We start from the raw sequence: 18260 nt of genomic DNA on the forward strand, positions 1-18260 counted from the left end.
ACTGCACTATTTTGTTATTTCAATGCAATGTATTGTACATAACATTTGAAAATTAAAATAAAGAAATATTCGTAACCCAGCAAGTCAGTTATTCTTTGAGGCAGCACTCTGTCAGCATTGAGCCTTCAGAATGTGTTATTTGATAGACTTTCCCACATTTTCTACTCTTGTGGAAAACTTTCTTAGTCATCAAAAATGTATGCACATATGAATAATTAGAACTTCATTTTCAAAGTTTTATAGAAATAAGATTTCACATTACATTATCATAAGGCTACCTGTCCATTTCGTCCAACCAATTAAATATTCATCCAGCAGAAGGCAGGTACCTCTGAGAAGGTACTGTCTCTTATCTACTGTACACCAATATTTCAGGAAAATGACAGAGACTGAGAAGCTATTAAAACTTCAGCGTATGAAAGGGATGTTATGGCTTATGCACATTGAAAAACATCAGATAATGCTTTTGAACCATCTCATTCACCAGCACACATCAATCCGGCTCCTGGCTTCTGTCAAGGAAACATTCCAAAATAATGCATTATTTTATTTCATTGACCACCTTGCAAAAGACAAACAGCAAACACATCACCACCAAAAACAAAAATAGTCAACAGGTAGGTACCAGCTGATCTAGCCGTGCTGTGTCATGTGCCTTTGAAAAACTTGAGCAGTCAGGGTTGAATAAACACCCTAAACTTAGCCATTCATGCATGAACAAGTGCAAATTCTGGTCGAGCATTTAAATAAAAATGAAACTAACAGCATTGTAGGTTACAATTATAAAAAAGGCAATTACAAAAAAACAGCAGAGCTTTACTCTACAAGGCATAACCATTAATTTTATAACTGACATCCAAATTCGCATCTCCGAAGTTTAACCCACCTACCAGCCACCTTCACATTTCTGCGCACATGTGCTGCGCAGTGTGCACAGTCACTACACATTACACAATTATGAGAATTAAAATAGTTTTAAACAATCAAGCAAGTCAGGACTGGTATGTAGATTCACAAGTTCTCTCAACATCTTCAATTACCAACAATCAAGAGCACCTTGTGATCTCAGTAACTCCGCAGATCCATCTTCTGTTTTCCATTTTCAGTTTTTAATTGAAATATAAGTTCCATCTGGGAGACACATGTTGCATCATTATCTTTAAACAATTATTATGCTTGAACTTTTGATTTTTCATGTGAACTTCACTTCAAAAGTTGATTCAATTTTTAAAGTTGATATAGGTAATTTGTATAATGCTACGATCACGGCGCATCAAATCACAGATAACTTGAAAATAACCAAGCAAAAGCCACATTCTTCAGCAAACTATGAGAGCTATCTGATCCATGCTGCGTTGAAATAATTGAAAATCGCCAAAATCAGTCGAAATATGACAATTAAATTAATATTAACTTCACAAAACTCTGATTTGTGAGGCAATGCGCAACAGAAATGCGAGGGAATATGGTAGTAATCTGGTAGCAATTATGAAGGATTTCCCCTGTAGCTGATAAAAATCACAAGAAACAATTTTTTTAACGCAGAGGAAATCCTTTATTATGAGTTGCAAGGACCATTTGATAGGCCCATTTTAGTCAAATATAGGCCGATTTTTTCGATTTCAACCCCATTTATCGTAATGAGACGAATCCATTGGCTTAGTGGTACGTCTTTTGAACACATGTAGGCCTTAGATTTCTCCTTGGCCCGCCTGAAACACACCATGCTTTGCATGCATTTCTATGGGTGAAGGAAAATTCATGCGCCGTGATGACGTCACGGTAAAGGAATTCTGAAGCTCGTGAACGGGGGCTGTTTGCTATGGGTTCGTCATGAGTCCGTCCAAGGTCCGTCTCGGGTCCGTCCGTCCCTCGTTGTCTTTTTATGACGTCATAAATATCAGCTGAGCTGAAAACATTCAGTTACAGAAATGATCAAAACCTTGCAACAAAGCATTAAAGGGACCCTCCCACCTTAACATTAGATTTGAGTTGAGATAGCCAAAATGGGGTCCCTGGCTCACAATTACCGGTTTCGGCACTCACAACATCGAGAAATGCCTTAAATCGGAAATATTGAATTTCAAAATTGCAGCATTTTGATTCAGAGGGGCTAATGCTTAGGAATACCCCTCTGAATGTGTGACGTCAGCGCAGATATCTAACGATTTTTTAATGTTTGACTAAAACGTTTTGTAGCACGCGGTGGTATATGCTATTTGCGCGCAACATCTGCCGCAAACGCCGCACTTCTAAAATAAAGTCGCTAGAAACAGCGGAGATCCCAAAAAAGTAAACAAAAGTAAAAGTCTAATATCTTGAAAACCGGTGAATATTTTTCGGTGAAATTTGGTAGATATTCGTTTTCGCTCTGTCTGAACCACTGAACTCTATAATGTGGAATGCGCATCGGCCGCCAAATGGTGTCCAACGGTGCCGCCATGTTGCGCAGACCAGAAAGCGGCCGCCGCCTGTGCTGGGGAATAGGGAATTCGGGACCTCGATTTACGTTTGCGGTCGCTGCATCCGTTACGCTCAAGCTATGTGGACACGGAACCCGGCATCTTACGCAGAATTGAGTGGAGAACAAGATGAAATCCTAAAAAATCATCAGCTATAAGGAACTAATACGTTAAACCCTTATAAGTCAATGGGGAAATATGAAAATTGTTATTTTGGCGCCGAGAATGATCTGAAACTATCTCAAGCATATAAAATCATGATTTCATGCACTCTTTGCAAGGTCCTATGCTTCATATTTGCATTGTTGCCCTTGCGTGACGTCATTCGTGACGTCACAAGGGTCACCATTTTTCTTCAATAACTCCCGATCAAATTGAGCTAGCGAGTCGGGAAAGCCACCAATGGACTCAGGAAGACCTGCCGAATCGAATGATATGCGACATGACCTCTTTCGACCAGCTTCGTGACCTGGGGGTGCTGACCTGACCTTGACCTGAGGTCAATACCCTAAGTTGACCTGACCCGAACAAAAAGTATATCACTCGATGCGCCTGAGCTAGCTGAACACGATGATATCAAAATCGCGGCTCTACGGCCATTTTTGGCGAAGTTATTTACCAAAAACCGAACCCGTGCCTTAGATCACTTGACCTGACCTCAGAGGTCACCGGTTGACCTGAGACCCTTACAGCGGGTTCCTACCAGTCACTCTGCATTATACTTTGCCGCATACGACCACTTTACCGCTTAATTCTAGTTTAATTAGCGGTGCATTAGCGAGGTGGGTTCAACCAACCCCCTCGGCCGGGGCAAATGTAGGTCAGGCGAGTGAATTTGAGGAATTCTGAAGATACGATCGTGTTCCCCACTCAATTCTGCGTAAGATGCCGGGTTCCGTATCTACGTAACTTGAACGTAACGGATACGGCGGCCGCAAACGTAAATCGAGGTCCCGAATTCCCTATTCCTCAACACAGGCGGCAGCCGGTTTCTGGTCTGCGCAATATGGCCGCCACCGTTAGACACTACGGCCAATAGGGTTGAAGCGGCATTGCTCCCCGCATATTTACGTCTGGACAACGAGTTGCGTTGGAGAGGCCGGAAATAGTGGCGATTTCAGGACCGCAACAATGGACCGTCATTGGAATGATTCTTTTTTAAACCGTGCACTGTTTTCGGCCGGAATTCAATAGTTACTACAAAATATTTTGTAATTACGTTTCCACCAAGAATGAATGCCATCAGGGCTAAATTTTTAATACTATTTTATTTTGTCAAGAAGCATATAGTGCTGTTATATTGCAGTTTTAGCGCGTTTGTTACAAAATATGAAGCGAATAAGCGTCAGTGTAATTCATCAACAGTGCCAAGGCCCTATATACCAGAACAGTGCCAGAAGTTAACTTGAGGGAAAGCTATGCTAATTGCTCTTGTCCATCCACTAAAATTTATTAAATATTTTGCTTTGTGTATTCCAAAAGGAGAGGGAACTATATCATTTGTGCCCTCATGTCAGAATTGAAGGTGGATCATTAAATTTTCAACGCAGTTTACAAACAAGCATTTTGATTTGGTCTTTCTCGTTTATAAGCAGTGGCTAAGAAAAGGTTGATCAATCCTGAAGTTCAGTCATCGTACCTCAACTTGGCAGCAAGATCCCCCAAGGACAGAGGATATATTGTATACAGGTCCTGTAAATCAAAACAAACAAGCATTTGGTCTTTCTCGTATATAAGCAGTGGCTAAGAAAAGGTTGATCAATCCTGAAGTTTAGTCATCATACCTCAACTTGGCAGCAAGATCCCCCAAGGACAGAGGATATATTGTAAACCTGTCCTGTTAATCAAAACATTTTTGTGCCTTCAAGGGCTTAAGTTATCTGTGGTGTGTTCGGAGTTATGCTATATGACCGTTTTTGTTGTATGTTTATGTGGAGATTGAATATAACTGTGACCCTGTGCTTGTTTGTATACTTACGGTCAAACAGGGAACAGCACATTCACATAACATACTCACCTAGCACCTAACTCATAGCTGTACCCTGCAGGATCTGTACTTGTTCATGTCTCGAGCATTAACAAAGCACTAAAGTAGCTTAGTAATCATTTCCCACATTTTCTGAGCATCTAACATGACATACAGCAGTGCAGAGCAGCTTCAGAGAAGAAACACTTTAAATGCACAGACTCACACCAGCCACCCAATGAGCCAGTTCCTCAGTTGACTGTTTCCCTGGACACAGCTTGGCAATGTGAGCTTCAGCTAACTTTTGGCAAGTTGAAGGTTAGCAGGTAAGATTGAGTTAGGGTGAGTACCTACCTATAACTGGGTGCTACTGCCATGCAGGTCTTGGGTAGGCTGCAAATATGTGTGATGATTGAGGTTAGGTCAGCTGTCAGGTTAGTCAGGTTCAGGTATGCTCATTGCTCAGGTCACATTTTTATGGACATTTGGCAAATTAAAAAACTAACAATCTGATCTAAGCTAACCCGACTAAACATACACAACTACTGACTATAGGAACTGAGCACCTACCTACTTGTGCCTACATCTCATACCATGTCAAAGTAGAGTTCCTTGGTGGAAGATTACCCTCAATACTTTTTATCCCAGCCCTGTGAAGAAAACTAATGCTTCTAAGCTCTGAGTCACTGCTGGCCATCCACAGGAAGAAACGCTGAGACTGAGAGCTTTGCCATTGTATATTGGACCAATAATGACTATCACGAATGACTATGAACACATAATATGATCACATCGTTGCATGGATTGTCACATTGACAATTTTACTACAATCCTTTTTTCAAGAAATACAGTGATGATGATTAACATCAAAATAAACATTAAGTGGATTTAGTGATCCAAGCTTTCTCCTCCAGTAGCAATGGAATGATCACATGTTTCATTTGCCAGACACTGAGTACCTGATGCACATTACAATCTGCATAGCATCTAACAAACTGCCCAAGTCCATTCATTCTAGATTTTAACCTGATAGTTAGCACTAATTTATCTTGCTGTTGTAAGTTTTAGTTATCATTCAATATTCATACCAATACATCAATATGCGCTCATCAGTCAACATTTTCTGGCATGATCCTGCTCAGCGTGCTCTTCAGTATTGCTCCAAGGTCTGCAATATTATAGCTTGTTTTTGGACAATAAGCTCTTTTAATTTTACTTTTTCTTGCTGATAGATGAGCCCGATCAACTTGCGTTTATCAACCAAAATTTCATAACTTGTTCAACTTGATATTGATATTGCTCAGTAGTCAGGACCTCTGTCAGCCTCCTGGATACTTCAGATTGTTTTCAGTCAACATGCTTCTTAAATATGATATAAGTCAATCTTAAGGGATTCAAAACATCCAACAAAATGACGTACAAGAGCAAGAAAACCACCAGATAAACAAAAATGGCCTTGGAACAGAGCCAAGTGGTGTGCTCCATTTGTTTGTTTACAATGATTGTAGTGCTGATGTATTTTTAGGACTCTGAACGTCGGCTTATAAAAAATGAAACGTTTTTACAAAAGTTGTAAGACAAGTAATATTTATCTGAAAGAACTAAAATATTCAAAAGCCAAACACTATGAAATACATGAATCGGAACGAAAAAGTAACCCAAAAATCCAGCCTAATCACCGGCTCCTAAAACTGCAACACAATCAGCACTCTTCCCCGCAACTCGTTGTCCAGACGTAAATATGCTTGCTCCCCTGTGGTCTGAACCGAGCGACATCACTTTCATGCCAATTCATAAACTTTTTTGGACACGCCTAAGAGCTGGACTTTTTGATGACGTCTACGGGTGACGTCATGTCGTGTGTGACGTTTCGTGAGCAGGTAAGGAAAAGTCACCACCGCTGGCGAACATTGGTGCGGTAAATGGCAAACACAAATGCTGCGCAGAAAAGACAAATGTGTAACTTCTTCAGACAACATTCGTTCGGACGGGCCTTGGTAACAACTGGATTTCCATTACGTCATGGGTGATGATGTCACACCACGGGTGACGTTTCACTGCTGCTGCTGCTGTCCACGGAGGGCAGCGTTTGTGAGTGGAAAACAGTAGCAACATTGTAAATGAAGGCAGTATTGGCGCTTATGCTACATATGAAATTTATAACAACATATTGATATTGGTGAATGTTTATTTTTGTTAATTTTCATAAACCCTCCATTTCAGAGGGTCTGCATGCAAAATTTCTGTTATTTTTTAGAGTCAAGCTATTGTACTAAGGGATTTATTTTGGCAATTTAGTCATTTGTTAGGTTATAAGGCTGCAGAAACTTTTAGTTGAGGTTGGTATCCATTATCCAGTTGCAGCTATAATCGTGTCATATTTTGTATCATTTTCTGAACATGTAAACACCTACCTATATGAATTCAAATTTTGTGATTGTAGAAAAGCAGTTACCCTCACATTGCAGCGGGGATTAGAACAATTAACCACACTTGTTATACAAAAAGCCTGTTTGCCATCAATTTTGGGAATCCAAATTGGGTATTGGTAAGGTAGATGTAGCACAAGCTGCCCGATGCACGAGAATGGGTCTTTCTAACCAAACCTTACCTAACCTGACCTACAACCTACAGCCTTAAACCTAAAATTTACAACCTACGACCTAGTCCTACGGTATGGCATATCACAACAGCTTGTGCTACGTCTGCTAGTGCTACCATGACCCAACTTTGTGCCAATTCATACCAACTTGGGATGACAGTCACTGCAGATGACAGATGTGTGCTGACCATGCAGGTCTTTGTTACAATTGCAATTCTATTGTGTTACAGGTTCGGCGTTCTACAGCTGCGACCCGCCATGGCTGGGCCACCGCAGCGGCATCACCTTCAGGGTGGACCTGCCCGTGGCCACCCGCCGGTCGGACCCGCCTGCAGTCCGCAGGGAAGCTGCCCTGCGAGCCATTGCAGAGCTCCCGCACCCGGACGTCACTATCTGGTCGGACGGCTCGGCTCGCGGCGGACGGAACAGGGCGGCGCAGGCGCTGATCCAGTTCCACCACCTCAACAGAGAAGAGACCGTGCGCGCTCCTGCAGGGGCGGTCTGCTCCAGCCTAAGAGCAGAACTGACCGCCATGCGCGAGGCGTTCGCGGCTGTGGCCGGCCTGGAGGACGGGGAGTTGGCATCGACCAAGTCGGTCCGCCTCCTCACCGACTCAAGGTCTGGGCTCCAACTACTTGGCCGCGGCCCAGCTAACCAGACCATGGCCCTGGCCGCCGAGGTGTGGAGGCTGCTGAGTGCTGAGCACCCTCACCGAGAACGGCACCGAGACGGTGCTCCAGTGGGTGCCAGGCCATGCCGGGCTGGACGGCAACGAAACCGCCGACCTCCTGGCTGGCGAGGCCACGGCGGGCGACCAAGACAGCGCACCGATCGACCTGTCGAGTGCGCGGGCCGCCGTCACGCGCCATGTCCGGGAGCTGTCGCGACAGAGGGCAACCGCTGCCCACCCGCACCCGGACCCCACGCCTGGCCACGACTCCCTGGCGCGCTGGGGTCGGTGACGCTGTCCCAGCTGAGGACCGGCACATCACCGCTGACCCGTGACACGCTCCACAAGATTGGCCCGGAAGCCGACGACGAATGCCCCGCGTGCGGGGAGCCCGACCGCGCGGCGCACCTACTGACCGATTGTCCGGCCTATGAGGCGGCCCGCCGCCGCCGCTGGGGTGTCGACCCTCGCCTGGTCGACGTCCTCGGCGGCCCGGCGACGAAGGTCGTCACCTTCATCGAGGATGTTGGGCGGACCGAGCCGCCGCTCGACCCGCCTGCGCCGCCGCCCCCCTGAGCGGGTTGGCAATGGGATGCAGAAGAAGAAGAAGAAGCAACTGCCAGCGCGCCACGGCGGCGAAGCCGAGTTCCGCCGCTGGACCGCCCGCGCAATGGCCAGCACAGACAAGAGACAACCGAATCACAACACCTACAATTACGTTATTATGGTATTGACATTGTTACAATTAACCCTGCTCTTTCGAGCGTGGATGCACGCTGAAATTGTCGCATAATTCCATGCAGCTTCCACCCTTCTGCAATACAAAGTTTGAATACAAAGTAGTCTTACAATAGGTTTAGAACTTATGTGCAGATTGTCGATGCTGGTTGACTTGATGATTGGAATTGTGTTTATCTGTTTATCTGTTTTGACTTAAATATATGGCCATGTACTATGGCCTACCTTGGGAAGTGTCTCTGATTTCAACAAAACATTTTTCATCAGGATACGCTGCAGGGTACATAGTACATACGTAGTGAAAATTTTGAGCATGTATGGGTGCGCATGTGGAGATGTAGACTGCGAATGAGACGGACTACGACGGTTTTTGAACCAATTAAATCTGATTGACAACATAATGTAGGATTAAAAACTGACTGTCAGAAGAATATTCACAGAATATTCACTTCACCCAGTACAACGAAAAGGGAAAGTCAGGAAACAGGCAGGGTACATCTCGAAGATCAATCAAATTGCAGGTGCCGATTGGTTATGGATCATTGTAGCTCAATGTACTGCCTTGTGCTGCTTTATTGATTGAAATTGCTTCCAGCTTGTATTGAAAGAAGTCATTATGGAAGAATTAAAAAGGTTCTTGAAAAATTTAAATACTTTGAATTGATATTTATGCAGAATTATACACCCGTATCATTCTTTACATGTCAATATTTGTATATTATCTAGCATATAAGAAAATAGTGGCCTCAAGTTTCTAGAAAATATCTGATTTTACTCTCAGAGCCACTGCAGATCCCTAAAAAGTTAGGAGCCGTCTTCATTATTGAATGTATAAACCCAAATAAATTATCACTGCTCAAAAGTGGAAGAAATGACAAATGAAATAAAGTTTTCCTACAGCGTTGCAATCCAGATTTCAAGATAGTGATGGGCGCACTAGAAAGCAAGTAAAAGTACTCCACAAGGCAAAAGTAAGGAACAAGAATATCCTTATACTGTTTCAGAATTCGGTAACAAACATTTTTTTTGTGTTTTAAATACCCGAACAAATCGATTCCAGAATCAGTCTTGATAATATTATATGGTTTTTGTATGGTGTTGGTGGTACTTGAATGACCAAAGTCAGTACATGTCCATCACCTTTCGATATTTCCGTGGTGCTCGTTCCCATTTCATAGCTGCTCACGGTGTTTTCTGCTGACGTCATATGGTGCTGCTCCACTAGCGCCACCATACGGCGTCAGCTGGCGAATTATCCAGTTAATACCAGAGCCCGTTCGGACGACAATGTCAAGGCGAATCAAGAAGTTCTTCATGCGATTGTTAGTTATCTGTCGTGCTATTTTAGTATGATTGTTATTAGCAGTTGATTTGTGAAATGTATTATCAAAATCAATGTTTATTGAACGCAGATTCAGTTTATTTTCAGATGTACCTAGGTACCCTTCCACTTCACTCATCTCAAGCTGTTCAAACACCCTTGACAAAGTCGATTAAGATGAAACGTTGGGTATAATTTATACTGTGTTTTCTCTGCGTTATTAACATATTCATCATATATACAATATAAGGGCCACATGCTTTTACAGGGAGACATGTCAGACAGCCCAGTAGGATGAGGCTTCGTCAAGCGTCATTTTTAGCAAAGCTTTTCTTGCTCAAAATCCAGTCTGCAAAACATGGCAGGGCTTACACTTTGGCTTACATTTGACTCCCAGCTGTTGTGTCTTTGCTATGCGATGTTAAACATATAAAACATCCTACTATTCATGTATGCGCCATGACTCATGTAATCTTTTCACAGCCAAGACGCTCCTAAGGTACTGGGAATGTGGGGAGTGCAGCAGCATCAGTGCAGCACTGATGGTCGGATGCAACGGCTGCGATAAATGGTACCACTTCCGTTGTGCGGGACTGACTAAGGAGCCAGGTAAGCGCAAATGTTTTCTGTGTCAGTATTTTTGTTGCAGCTATAGTGATCAATGAAATATTTTCCGCACTGTTCAGCCAAACATGTATTTAAAAAAATCTGCTTCCCAACCAAGGGCGTCGCCACAGGGGGGGGGGGGGACGGAGGGGATTCGCTTCGTGGCGTCGCCCCTGTTCCCAACTACACAAATTTAGTCAAACAATGTGCCAATATGGAATTTTCAGGTTCAGTTGAATTAAATCGGAACAATGATAATTGTAGATTACGTATACCTGCAAGAGAGGAAAACAGAATACATTGTATTGCTTGTCCTTCACCGATACTGTTATTTTTCCATTTCTAGAAACACCGACATGGCGATGCAGGTGGTACTGCCTGGTGAGGCCGCGGTCTCCGGAATCGCCTGCAGACGAAGTCACCTGGCGTCCATCTGCACATCACTTGCAGCAGTGAGGCCTGCTGACAGCGTCTGGCAGTGTCGGCAACGTGCCAGACAGCGATCTGGAGTCCTGCTCACCGCAGGTCGCCGACAGGAGGGGCGACGCATCGTCTCCGAGGTCGCCTCAGCAGCAGTGAGACCCCACTGGCCGTCTTCTTAGGCTTCAACTAGATTGCAAACAACCTATGCTGAGACAACGCCCATGACGTGTGATCCGGTACCGCTACCGCACTGCGTGCCTGTGCCCGCCGTGAGCCGCTAGTGCATGGGTTCGACCATGAGAATATGTGTTTATGTTGCTTTTACTATTGTTTATACGTTGAAGTGACGAATTGTTTATTTTTCGCAAGCCTCCGCTGTCCGGTTGCCTGCAGCTCCATGCAACGCCAGCTGTACTGTTGTTTTAATGTTGTCTCTCCGCTCAGCTGTACTGTTGCCTCTCCGCTCATAACAACCTATGCTGAGACAACGCCCGTGACGTGTGATCCGGTACCGCTACCGCACTGCGTGCCTGTGCCCGCCGTGAGCCGCTAGTGCATGGGTTCGACCATGAGAATATGTGTTTATGTTGCTTTTACTATTGTTTATACGTTGAAGTGACGAATTGTTTATTTTTCGCAAGCTTCCGCTGTCCGGTTGCCTGCAGCTCCATGCAACGCCAGCTGTACTGTTGTTTTAATGTTGTCTCTCCGCTCAGCTGTACTGTTGCCTCTCCGCTCATAACAACCTATGCTGAGACAACGCCCATGACGTGTGATCCGGTACCGCTACCGCACTGCGTGCCTGTGCCCGCCGTGAGCCGCTAGTGCATGGGTTCGACCATGAGAATATGTGTTTATGTTGCTTTTTATACTATTGTTTATACGTTGAAGTGACGAATTGTTTATTTTTCGCAAGCCTCCGCTGTCCGGTTGCCTGCAGCTCCATGCAACGCCAGCTGTACTGTTGTTTTAATGTTGTCTCTCCGCTCAGCTGTACTGTTGCCTCTCCGCTCATATATGACACCCTCTATATGAATGGCACTACTGATTGTCACACCCACTGTCCGTATTGTCCGTAGTGGTATCTACGCCCATGTTAATACAGCGTGCAGAATCCAGATTCTATTGAGGAGAGTTGAGCCAAGTCACCATAGGCTCGGGAAGAGAGCAACGTGGAGGCCCACTGCCCCTTCCCCGGCCCCCACTGGGGGCGCCAGCCACTCCAACTTTTGACTGGATGTCAAGAGCGTCGCCACGAGGGGAACGAGTCGCCGGCCAGCCAAGGTAGCCAACGGCGTGTGAAGGTTGCCTGACCTCGAGGAAACTGAGATGGCACCAACGGAGGTTTTGTTAAGTAGGCGACCAAAATTCGAGCGGCAGCAACCTGGGCACCTTCACAGATAGCAGTGCCGCGTATCAGGGCGCCTTCGACGTTGAGCTGGGCGCCGATCATCAGGACGCCGGGGGAATATGACCCAATATCCCCCGTAAATATGTGCCTCGGAAGGGAGACCCAACCATAAAACTGAAAGCTCGCCGCATTTTATCCACTATTTTTCGAGCGGGTCCATAGATTTCCGTCCTCAAAAGTGCGGGGATATTCCCCAGTATTTGAGTTGGATGGGACTATAGTGGCGTTTACACCGACAGGAGATTCCCATTGCCGGCTGTGGGAAACTACTGTCGGTGTAAACGCCATTCATATTTCCTGCGTCACCCCTGTGGGGACGCCCTTACTCCATGGTGCCGAGCTTATCAATTTGGATATCAATGGAATCAAAATCTCTTATCGATCGATGAAGAACTAAATTACCCCGACCCGGAGAGCGTCTTTGGAATCAAAGCAGTAGCACATGACGCAAGACTTCAGGCAAATAAATCCTTCTTGTCTGAAATAAAACATTTGTGTATTGATAAGCACGTTTTATAAGCAATGGTAGCATGATTCTCCATGTATTTGGTTAAAGTGATAATTTAGTAGCAGATATTTATCGTTGCATTTCGTTTTATAATTTATATTGTCAGAACTAGCAACATGTCTCTTCACTCAACAATAATTACAAAAGTGAAAAAGAAATGATAAAATGCTTATATTTTGGTGAAACTAAAAATTAATTCAGCACATATTTTTTTTACAGCGTTGAAGTCCAGCTCCAAAGGACAGCTGACGATCGTAGCCGAGCAGGCTGTTTGGTACTTCTTCACTACTTCTTAGAAGTACCCGTTAGTACCGATCATGTCTCACATAATAAGCTTTTGGAACAAAAATATCCATGTTCTTCTAATTATTCTCCTTTCACACTTCAAATAAATACTTTTGAAATGCATTTACTAATCAATTTCACAAAAACGGCTAAAAATTTTACAACGTCAAAATACTTATTCCAATTTCCACCATGAAACCACCACTATATTACTTGCTTACAGAACCGTGCGCACAGTGCGCGCAGTTTTATCGTGACGTCAGAGGGTGCTTCCTCAGTGGCGCCCCCTGGCGGGGAACGCGTGCAAAAAGTCCAGCTCTTAGGCATGTCCACTTTTTTGAAGGTGGGAGGGTCCCTTTAAGCAATATTGTGCAGAAACCCAGAAACGGCGCGGGCTAGGTTGTGAAAATTTGTCTTTTGCCTTTGTTTTTGTTGATTTTTCTAATAAAATTGTAAATTATGCATAGCTAATATCCTGTATTTGATGTAAAAATGCCAGTAAATGACTACATACAGGCAGGCATCGGTGAAATCCTTTTTGAAAGGATTGCATTCCCAATCCACATTCCTAGTGCCGAAGTGGATTGCATTCCTACCCGCAATCCCCTTTTTTCACTTGGATTGTGATCAAATCCGCAATCCTTTTTTGCAATCCTGTTGTATTATTATGTGCACTAGTGGATCTGGGGGAGGGAGGGGGGCATAGGGCCGTGCTTCCATCCCCAAATCACCCATTTGTAGTACCTAGTATTGCGAGTAACTCCTATCTAAGGCACAGGTATTTTATGGGAAATATTTTTGCCTTAAACACCCCCACATTTAAACTTCTACCCAACCACTGTTTTATATTTTTAAAACTCGCCCTCAAATACGTAATTTTGCCCTTCCTATGTAGTTCATCAGCGTATATTATTTTGGGCGTTTAAATTAAAAGCGTTTAAATTATTTCAAGTTTCGATATAAAGCCCTTGATAGCAAAGTACATTAGGCCGATGAAGCCGATCTCATAATTTTCAATCGCAACAAACCATTTCAAAGCACTAATCAAACACAATCCAGATTGGATTGCAAAAATTGGAAGTATGATGCAATCCAATCCGCAATCAAATCCTGTTTTTTGGAATGGATTTCAAATCCAGGTGCAATCCACCAAAAAGGAATGCAATCAGGATTTTGCAATCCTGCAATCACAATCCTACCGATGCCTGCATACAGGGTGACAACCTGCCCATAAGCCAAAATACGCATAATTTCAATTTCATCAAGTCAATTTGCCTCAAAAGAAAATAAATATTCGAAACAACAAAAGTTTATGTAGATAGGATTCCTTGCATGTGTAGAACTATTGGAAATCTGTATTAACACAAGTGGTTTTATGGAAGACTGCTGACTGAATTTGATATTGAAATTTGAAAGTATCGGACCTTTTCAATAGGGCCTTGCTTGTTTTGCTGTGATGTTTGGCTTTGTTTTACTTGTGCTGAGTCTAGAACATAATATTGACACACTGTGTGTCAAGCATGCAAATTATGGATAAATGTGTCTGCTCCTACTTGCCAGGCGGGCACTCCCATCAAGTTGGGTGCACTTCAGCGTGCACGACGCACGTGGCACGCTTTGCAGTCCAGTGGGCCAGTGTAGATTTAGAACTTCTTACTTCTATAGCAAAAATCCAAGGCTTTTGTTTGGTGTTGGCTGTCATGGCTGGTATGGATTTTCACTTTTCAGCTTGGACCCCAATGGTGTTGCTGCTATGCTTTGCAGCCTGGAATTGCATCCATGGTTCAAGTTGAGAGCTTTATTATGGATCGGTGGTCAGTGGTCACCACTAGTTGTCAGTTGATGTGGTATTTATTTACTTTAGGTCCGCATACTGCATTTGGTTTCAAGCTCATTGTTGAGGATGGCTGCCATGTTGCAGTAAAAGTGGATGCAGTTGGGTACAAAGTCATCACCTGCACAACAATCTAGCCGTAAGAATATTGTTGACACAAGCATTCTCTCATTCTAGAGAAAAAAGTCTGTCGGCTATGGCTAATAAAGCTCGTATCTCCAAGTGGTACTTCGGCGGACTCGCATCAGCTGGAGCCGCTTGCTTTACTCATCCACTTGACCTGCTTAAGGTGCACCTTCAAACTCAGCAGAAGAAGCTGAGTGTCGGCCGCAATGTGGTGAACATTGTCCGCAGCCAGGGCGTGCTCGCCCTGTACAGCGGCCTTTCTGCGGCACTCCTCCGGCAGCTGACCTACTCCACGTTCCGTTTCGCCGCCTACGAGGCCGCCAAACAGCAGCTCTTCTCGCCCGGCCAGCCGGTGCCGTTCCACATGAAGATGCTGATCGCGGCCGGCAGTGGCGCGTGCGGAGGCCTGATAGGATCGCCGGCCGACATGATTAACGTACGCATGCAGAATGACGTAATACTAGCCCCCGACAAGCGCCGCAACTATAAACACGCTGTGGACGGTTTGATCCGCGTGCTGCGAGAGGAGGGCGTGAGGACTCTGTTCGCCGGCGGCACCACCGCCACCGCCAGAGCCATTCTGATGACCGTGGGACAGCTCAGCTTCTACGACCAGGTCAAACAGACACTGCTGCGCACCGGCTACTTTGCCGACGACGTCACCGCCCACTTCACGGCCAGTCTGATCGCGGGCGGCATCGCCACCACGATGACGCAGCCGGTGGACGTCATCAAGACCGTCACTATGAACGCCAAACAGGGAGAGTTTCGGGGCATGTGGCACATCATCACACACACGGCCAAGCTGGGACCGCGGGGCTTCTTCAGAGGCTACGTGCCGCGCTTTGTTCGACTGGGACCGCACACGGTGCTCATGTTCGTCTTCCTGGAGCAGCTGAGACTCAACTTTGGTGATTTACCATCGGTCAGCTAGTGTTGTCATGTGATGGACTGCATGGTTGAAGTATAACGCTTTGCACTCGAAGTCGACAAGGCACTTGTCCTGTGGCCAGTCAAGATCAGGTGCAATTGATTCGAAATGATTGGCTTTGAAGGATGATTTGAAAGTGTATGCATATACTAGTGTGGCAATTACCTACGTGGAATACCTGAGATATAATTATAGCAATATAATGATGTATTATGTGCATCGACGCTGCAGTAATCAACAATTGAATTGCAGACCGAGGGACATTTACACAGTGTGTCGGTGAAGTCTTCCTCTGAAGCGCGATCGCCTGATATGTGCGTTACTGAGCACAATCCCAGCGTCAAGACGCTTTCTTATGTGAGAGCAGTCAATATCTCATAAGTGATTTTACATCTTTATTAACTGCATTTTATTACAGTTGTTTTCTTAGTGACCGTGGAATCTTGTTTGAGTATTTGTTCTCTGGACGTCAGCCTGTTCCGCCTATTTCCTGAATGTGCTTTTGGGCCGACGACTTTATAGCTGCGAGTGTTAAAGCTTGTTTGGGTAGGGGATCATGTTTGCGTGACGCGTGTATGCCTACACAACTGGTCGAGATGTCTTATTCGTTACCTTTGGTTGTCGAAAGTGAAGTGTTGACAAATTTGGAAAAAAATGTACATCTGAACCATTGACCAATACTGTATTTTGAATAAACATGAAATAACTTAAAGAAAGATTTTGCACTGTGAGCAGATGAGACTGAAACTGGGTCGCTCATTGTTTTGTGGTAAACCTCGGTGGGCATGTATCTGAGTCAGCTAAGTAGGACTCATAGGAGTCATTATATCACTTTTTTACTTTGAAACTGTTATATTTTGAACTGACAATGACATCAGCATATTACATCATTGGGGTTCTAGGAAACCTACATCGTCGCAATATTCAGCACATTGCGTTTCATAACATCCTATGCTTGATTTTTTTGTTGCAGGTTCTGTTTTGTTTCGTTTTTTCCCCCTCAAATTTCCTCTGCCTCGTCCTCAGTAGCTCGCCTCATCCTTGGTCAGAGTTCCCGCACTAGCAGGTGAAAAAGCCTTCAATACGGACACTACAGTGTAGTGTACTATTGGTAAAGTAATCTTGCAGTGTACTGCCCCATCTATGTGTTCCTCATCAGCTCCTCCCTTTCAGCTGTTCCTCACCTTTGTCACTTTCACATCGATGCCTCATCAGCTCATCAGCCTCACCTTTGTCACCTTCACATCGACGGTGTTCAGCTTGGGCAATCATCAAAGCAAAAACTGCATTTGTAATGTTTTGCCTTATCTACTGACCTTTTGCATACTTTCTTGAAATGCGCGAAAGATCCACATGACTGCGTCATACATATTAAGGAGTGTTCGCCTGTTCATCTCCCGTCAGTGTGCTGACCATCTTTTCCTCCGTCCCACAGACATCAGACTAACCAACATGGTGTGCGACAAGTGTCAGAAGAAGCTCGGCAAGGTGATCACGCCAGACGTGTGGAAGTCGGGCGCACGGAACACCACAGAGGGGGGCGGCCGAAAGGTGGGCGAAAACAAGGCGCTCACCTCCAACAAGAACCGCTTCAGCCCGTACTCGAGCGGCTCGTTCACCGCGTGTCGCATCTGCCGCACAAAGGTGCACCAGGTGGGCTCACACTACTGTCAGGCGTGCGCCTACAAGAAAGGCATCTGCGCCATGTGCGGTAAGAAGCTGCTCGACACGAAAAACTACAAACAGAGTTCAGTGTGAGCGGTGATGTGAACTGGTGATTGCAGGGTGGTGTGGTGGACAGATGACGTGTCTTCAATATGTGGTGTGCGTCGTGCTTGTTCTGTGGGAATATAATGTAAGAGATCAAGTAATCTCGGATGACAGAATAACAGAAGATAATGCGGTGTGACTGACAGACGTGTGAAGCCGTGACTTTTATTGGACAACTGATGAAGTGGGTTTGTGTCAGATTCAGTTGTTGTGTTTACATACGGTGTGAATTGTCGCTGAGTGACCCAGCAGTTGTCCCGTGTACCTGTCTAGTTTCTGTCTCATCGTACAGACTTCAACAAAGGATGAAGCCGGTGAAGCGTGCGGTGCTCACCAGTTATTAAGTAATGTGGACATTGTACTGTGACGTGGTCATTTTTGCTCGTCACCACAAGATCGTGTTTTCTATGCCTCTGAGAAGCAAAGGTAGACGCTGCTTCCAGCTCGACGCTTACTATCATTCGTTACTTCTGCAATTCATTGGTATTTCTCTCGAGTACTCGAAGGTGCACTTTACTTTCCATCTGAAGTAGCTTTAAGTCCTTATCTGGTTTAACAATGCAGATAGAAAGAATTGTGTCAATAAAGATCTCTGTGAACTAGGGAG

At 44.9% G+C, this 18260-nt stretch overlaps 2 protein-coding genes across 5 annotated transcripts; both read left to right on the forward strand.

Annotated features, from left to right (window-relative positions):
• Positions 1-6210: 6210 nt before the first annotated feature.
• LOC122369382 (mitochondrial dicarboxylate carrier-like) lies at positions 6211-16673 on the forward strand. 2 transcript variants are annotated; one of them, XM_043344086.1, is made up of 2 exons: positions 6211-6234; positions 15001-16673. In XM_043344086.1, exons 1-2 carry the CDS (start codon positions 6212-6214, stop codon positions 15884-15886), a joined length of 909 nt encoding a protein of 302 aa, XP_043200021.1. In that variant the 5' UTR covers position 6211; the 3' UTR covers positions 15887-16673. The 2 variants fall into 2 exon arrangements, with proteins under 2 accessions (XP_043200021.1, XP_043200022.1); XM_043344087.1 differs by lacking the exon at positions 6211-6234 and having other exon boundaries at positions 14717-16673.
• Positions 13331-18257, forward strand: LOC122369383 (cysteine-rich PDZ-binding protein-like). 3 transcript variants are annotated; one of them, XM_043344088.1, is made up of 2 exons: positions 13331-13386; positions 17318-18257. In XM_043344088.1, exon 2 carries the CDS (start codon positions 17336-17338, stop codon positions 17639-17641), a length of 306 nt encoding a protein of 101 aa, XP_043200023.1. In that variant the 5' UTR covers positions 13331-13386; positions 17318-17335; the 3' UTR covers positions 17642-18257. The 3 variants fall into 3 exon arrangements, with proteins under 3 accessions (XP_043200023.1, XP_043200025.1, XP_043200026.1); XM_043344090.1 differs by having other exon boundaries at positions 13370-13391; positions 17319-18257; XM_043344091.1 differs by lacking the exon at positions 13331-13386 and adding an exon at positions 15085-15115 and having other exon boundaries at positions 17319-18257.
• The last annotated feature ends 3 nt before the right edge of the window (positions 18258-18260 follow it).

This window comes from Amphibalanus amphitrite, unplaced genomic scaffold (assembly GCF_019059575.1).
Source record: "Amphibalanus amphitrite isolate SeventyFive unplaced genomic scaffold, NRLGWU_Aamphi_draft 001030F_arrow, whole genome shotgun sequence".
In the NCBI taxonomy this organism is placed as follows: domain Eukaryota; kingdom Metazoa; phylum Arthropoda; class Thecostraca; order Balanomorpha; family Balanidae; genus Amphibalanus; species Amphibalanus amphitrite.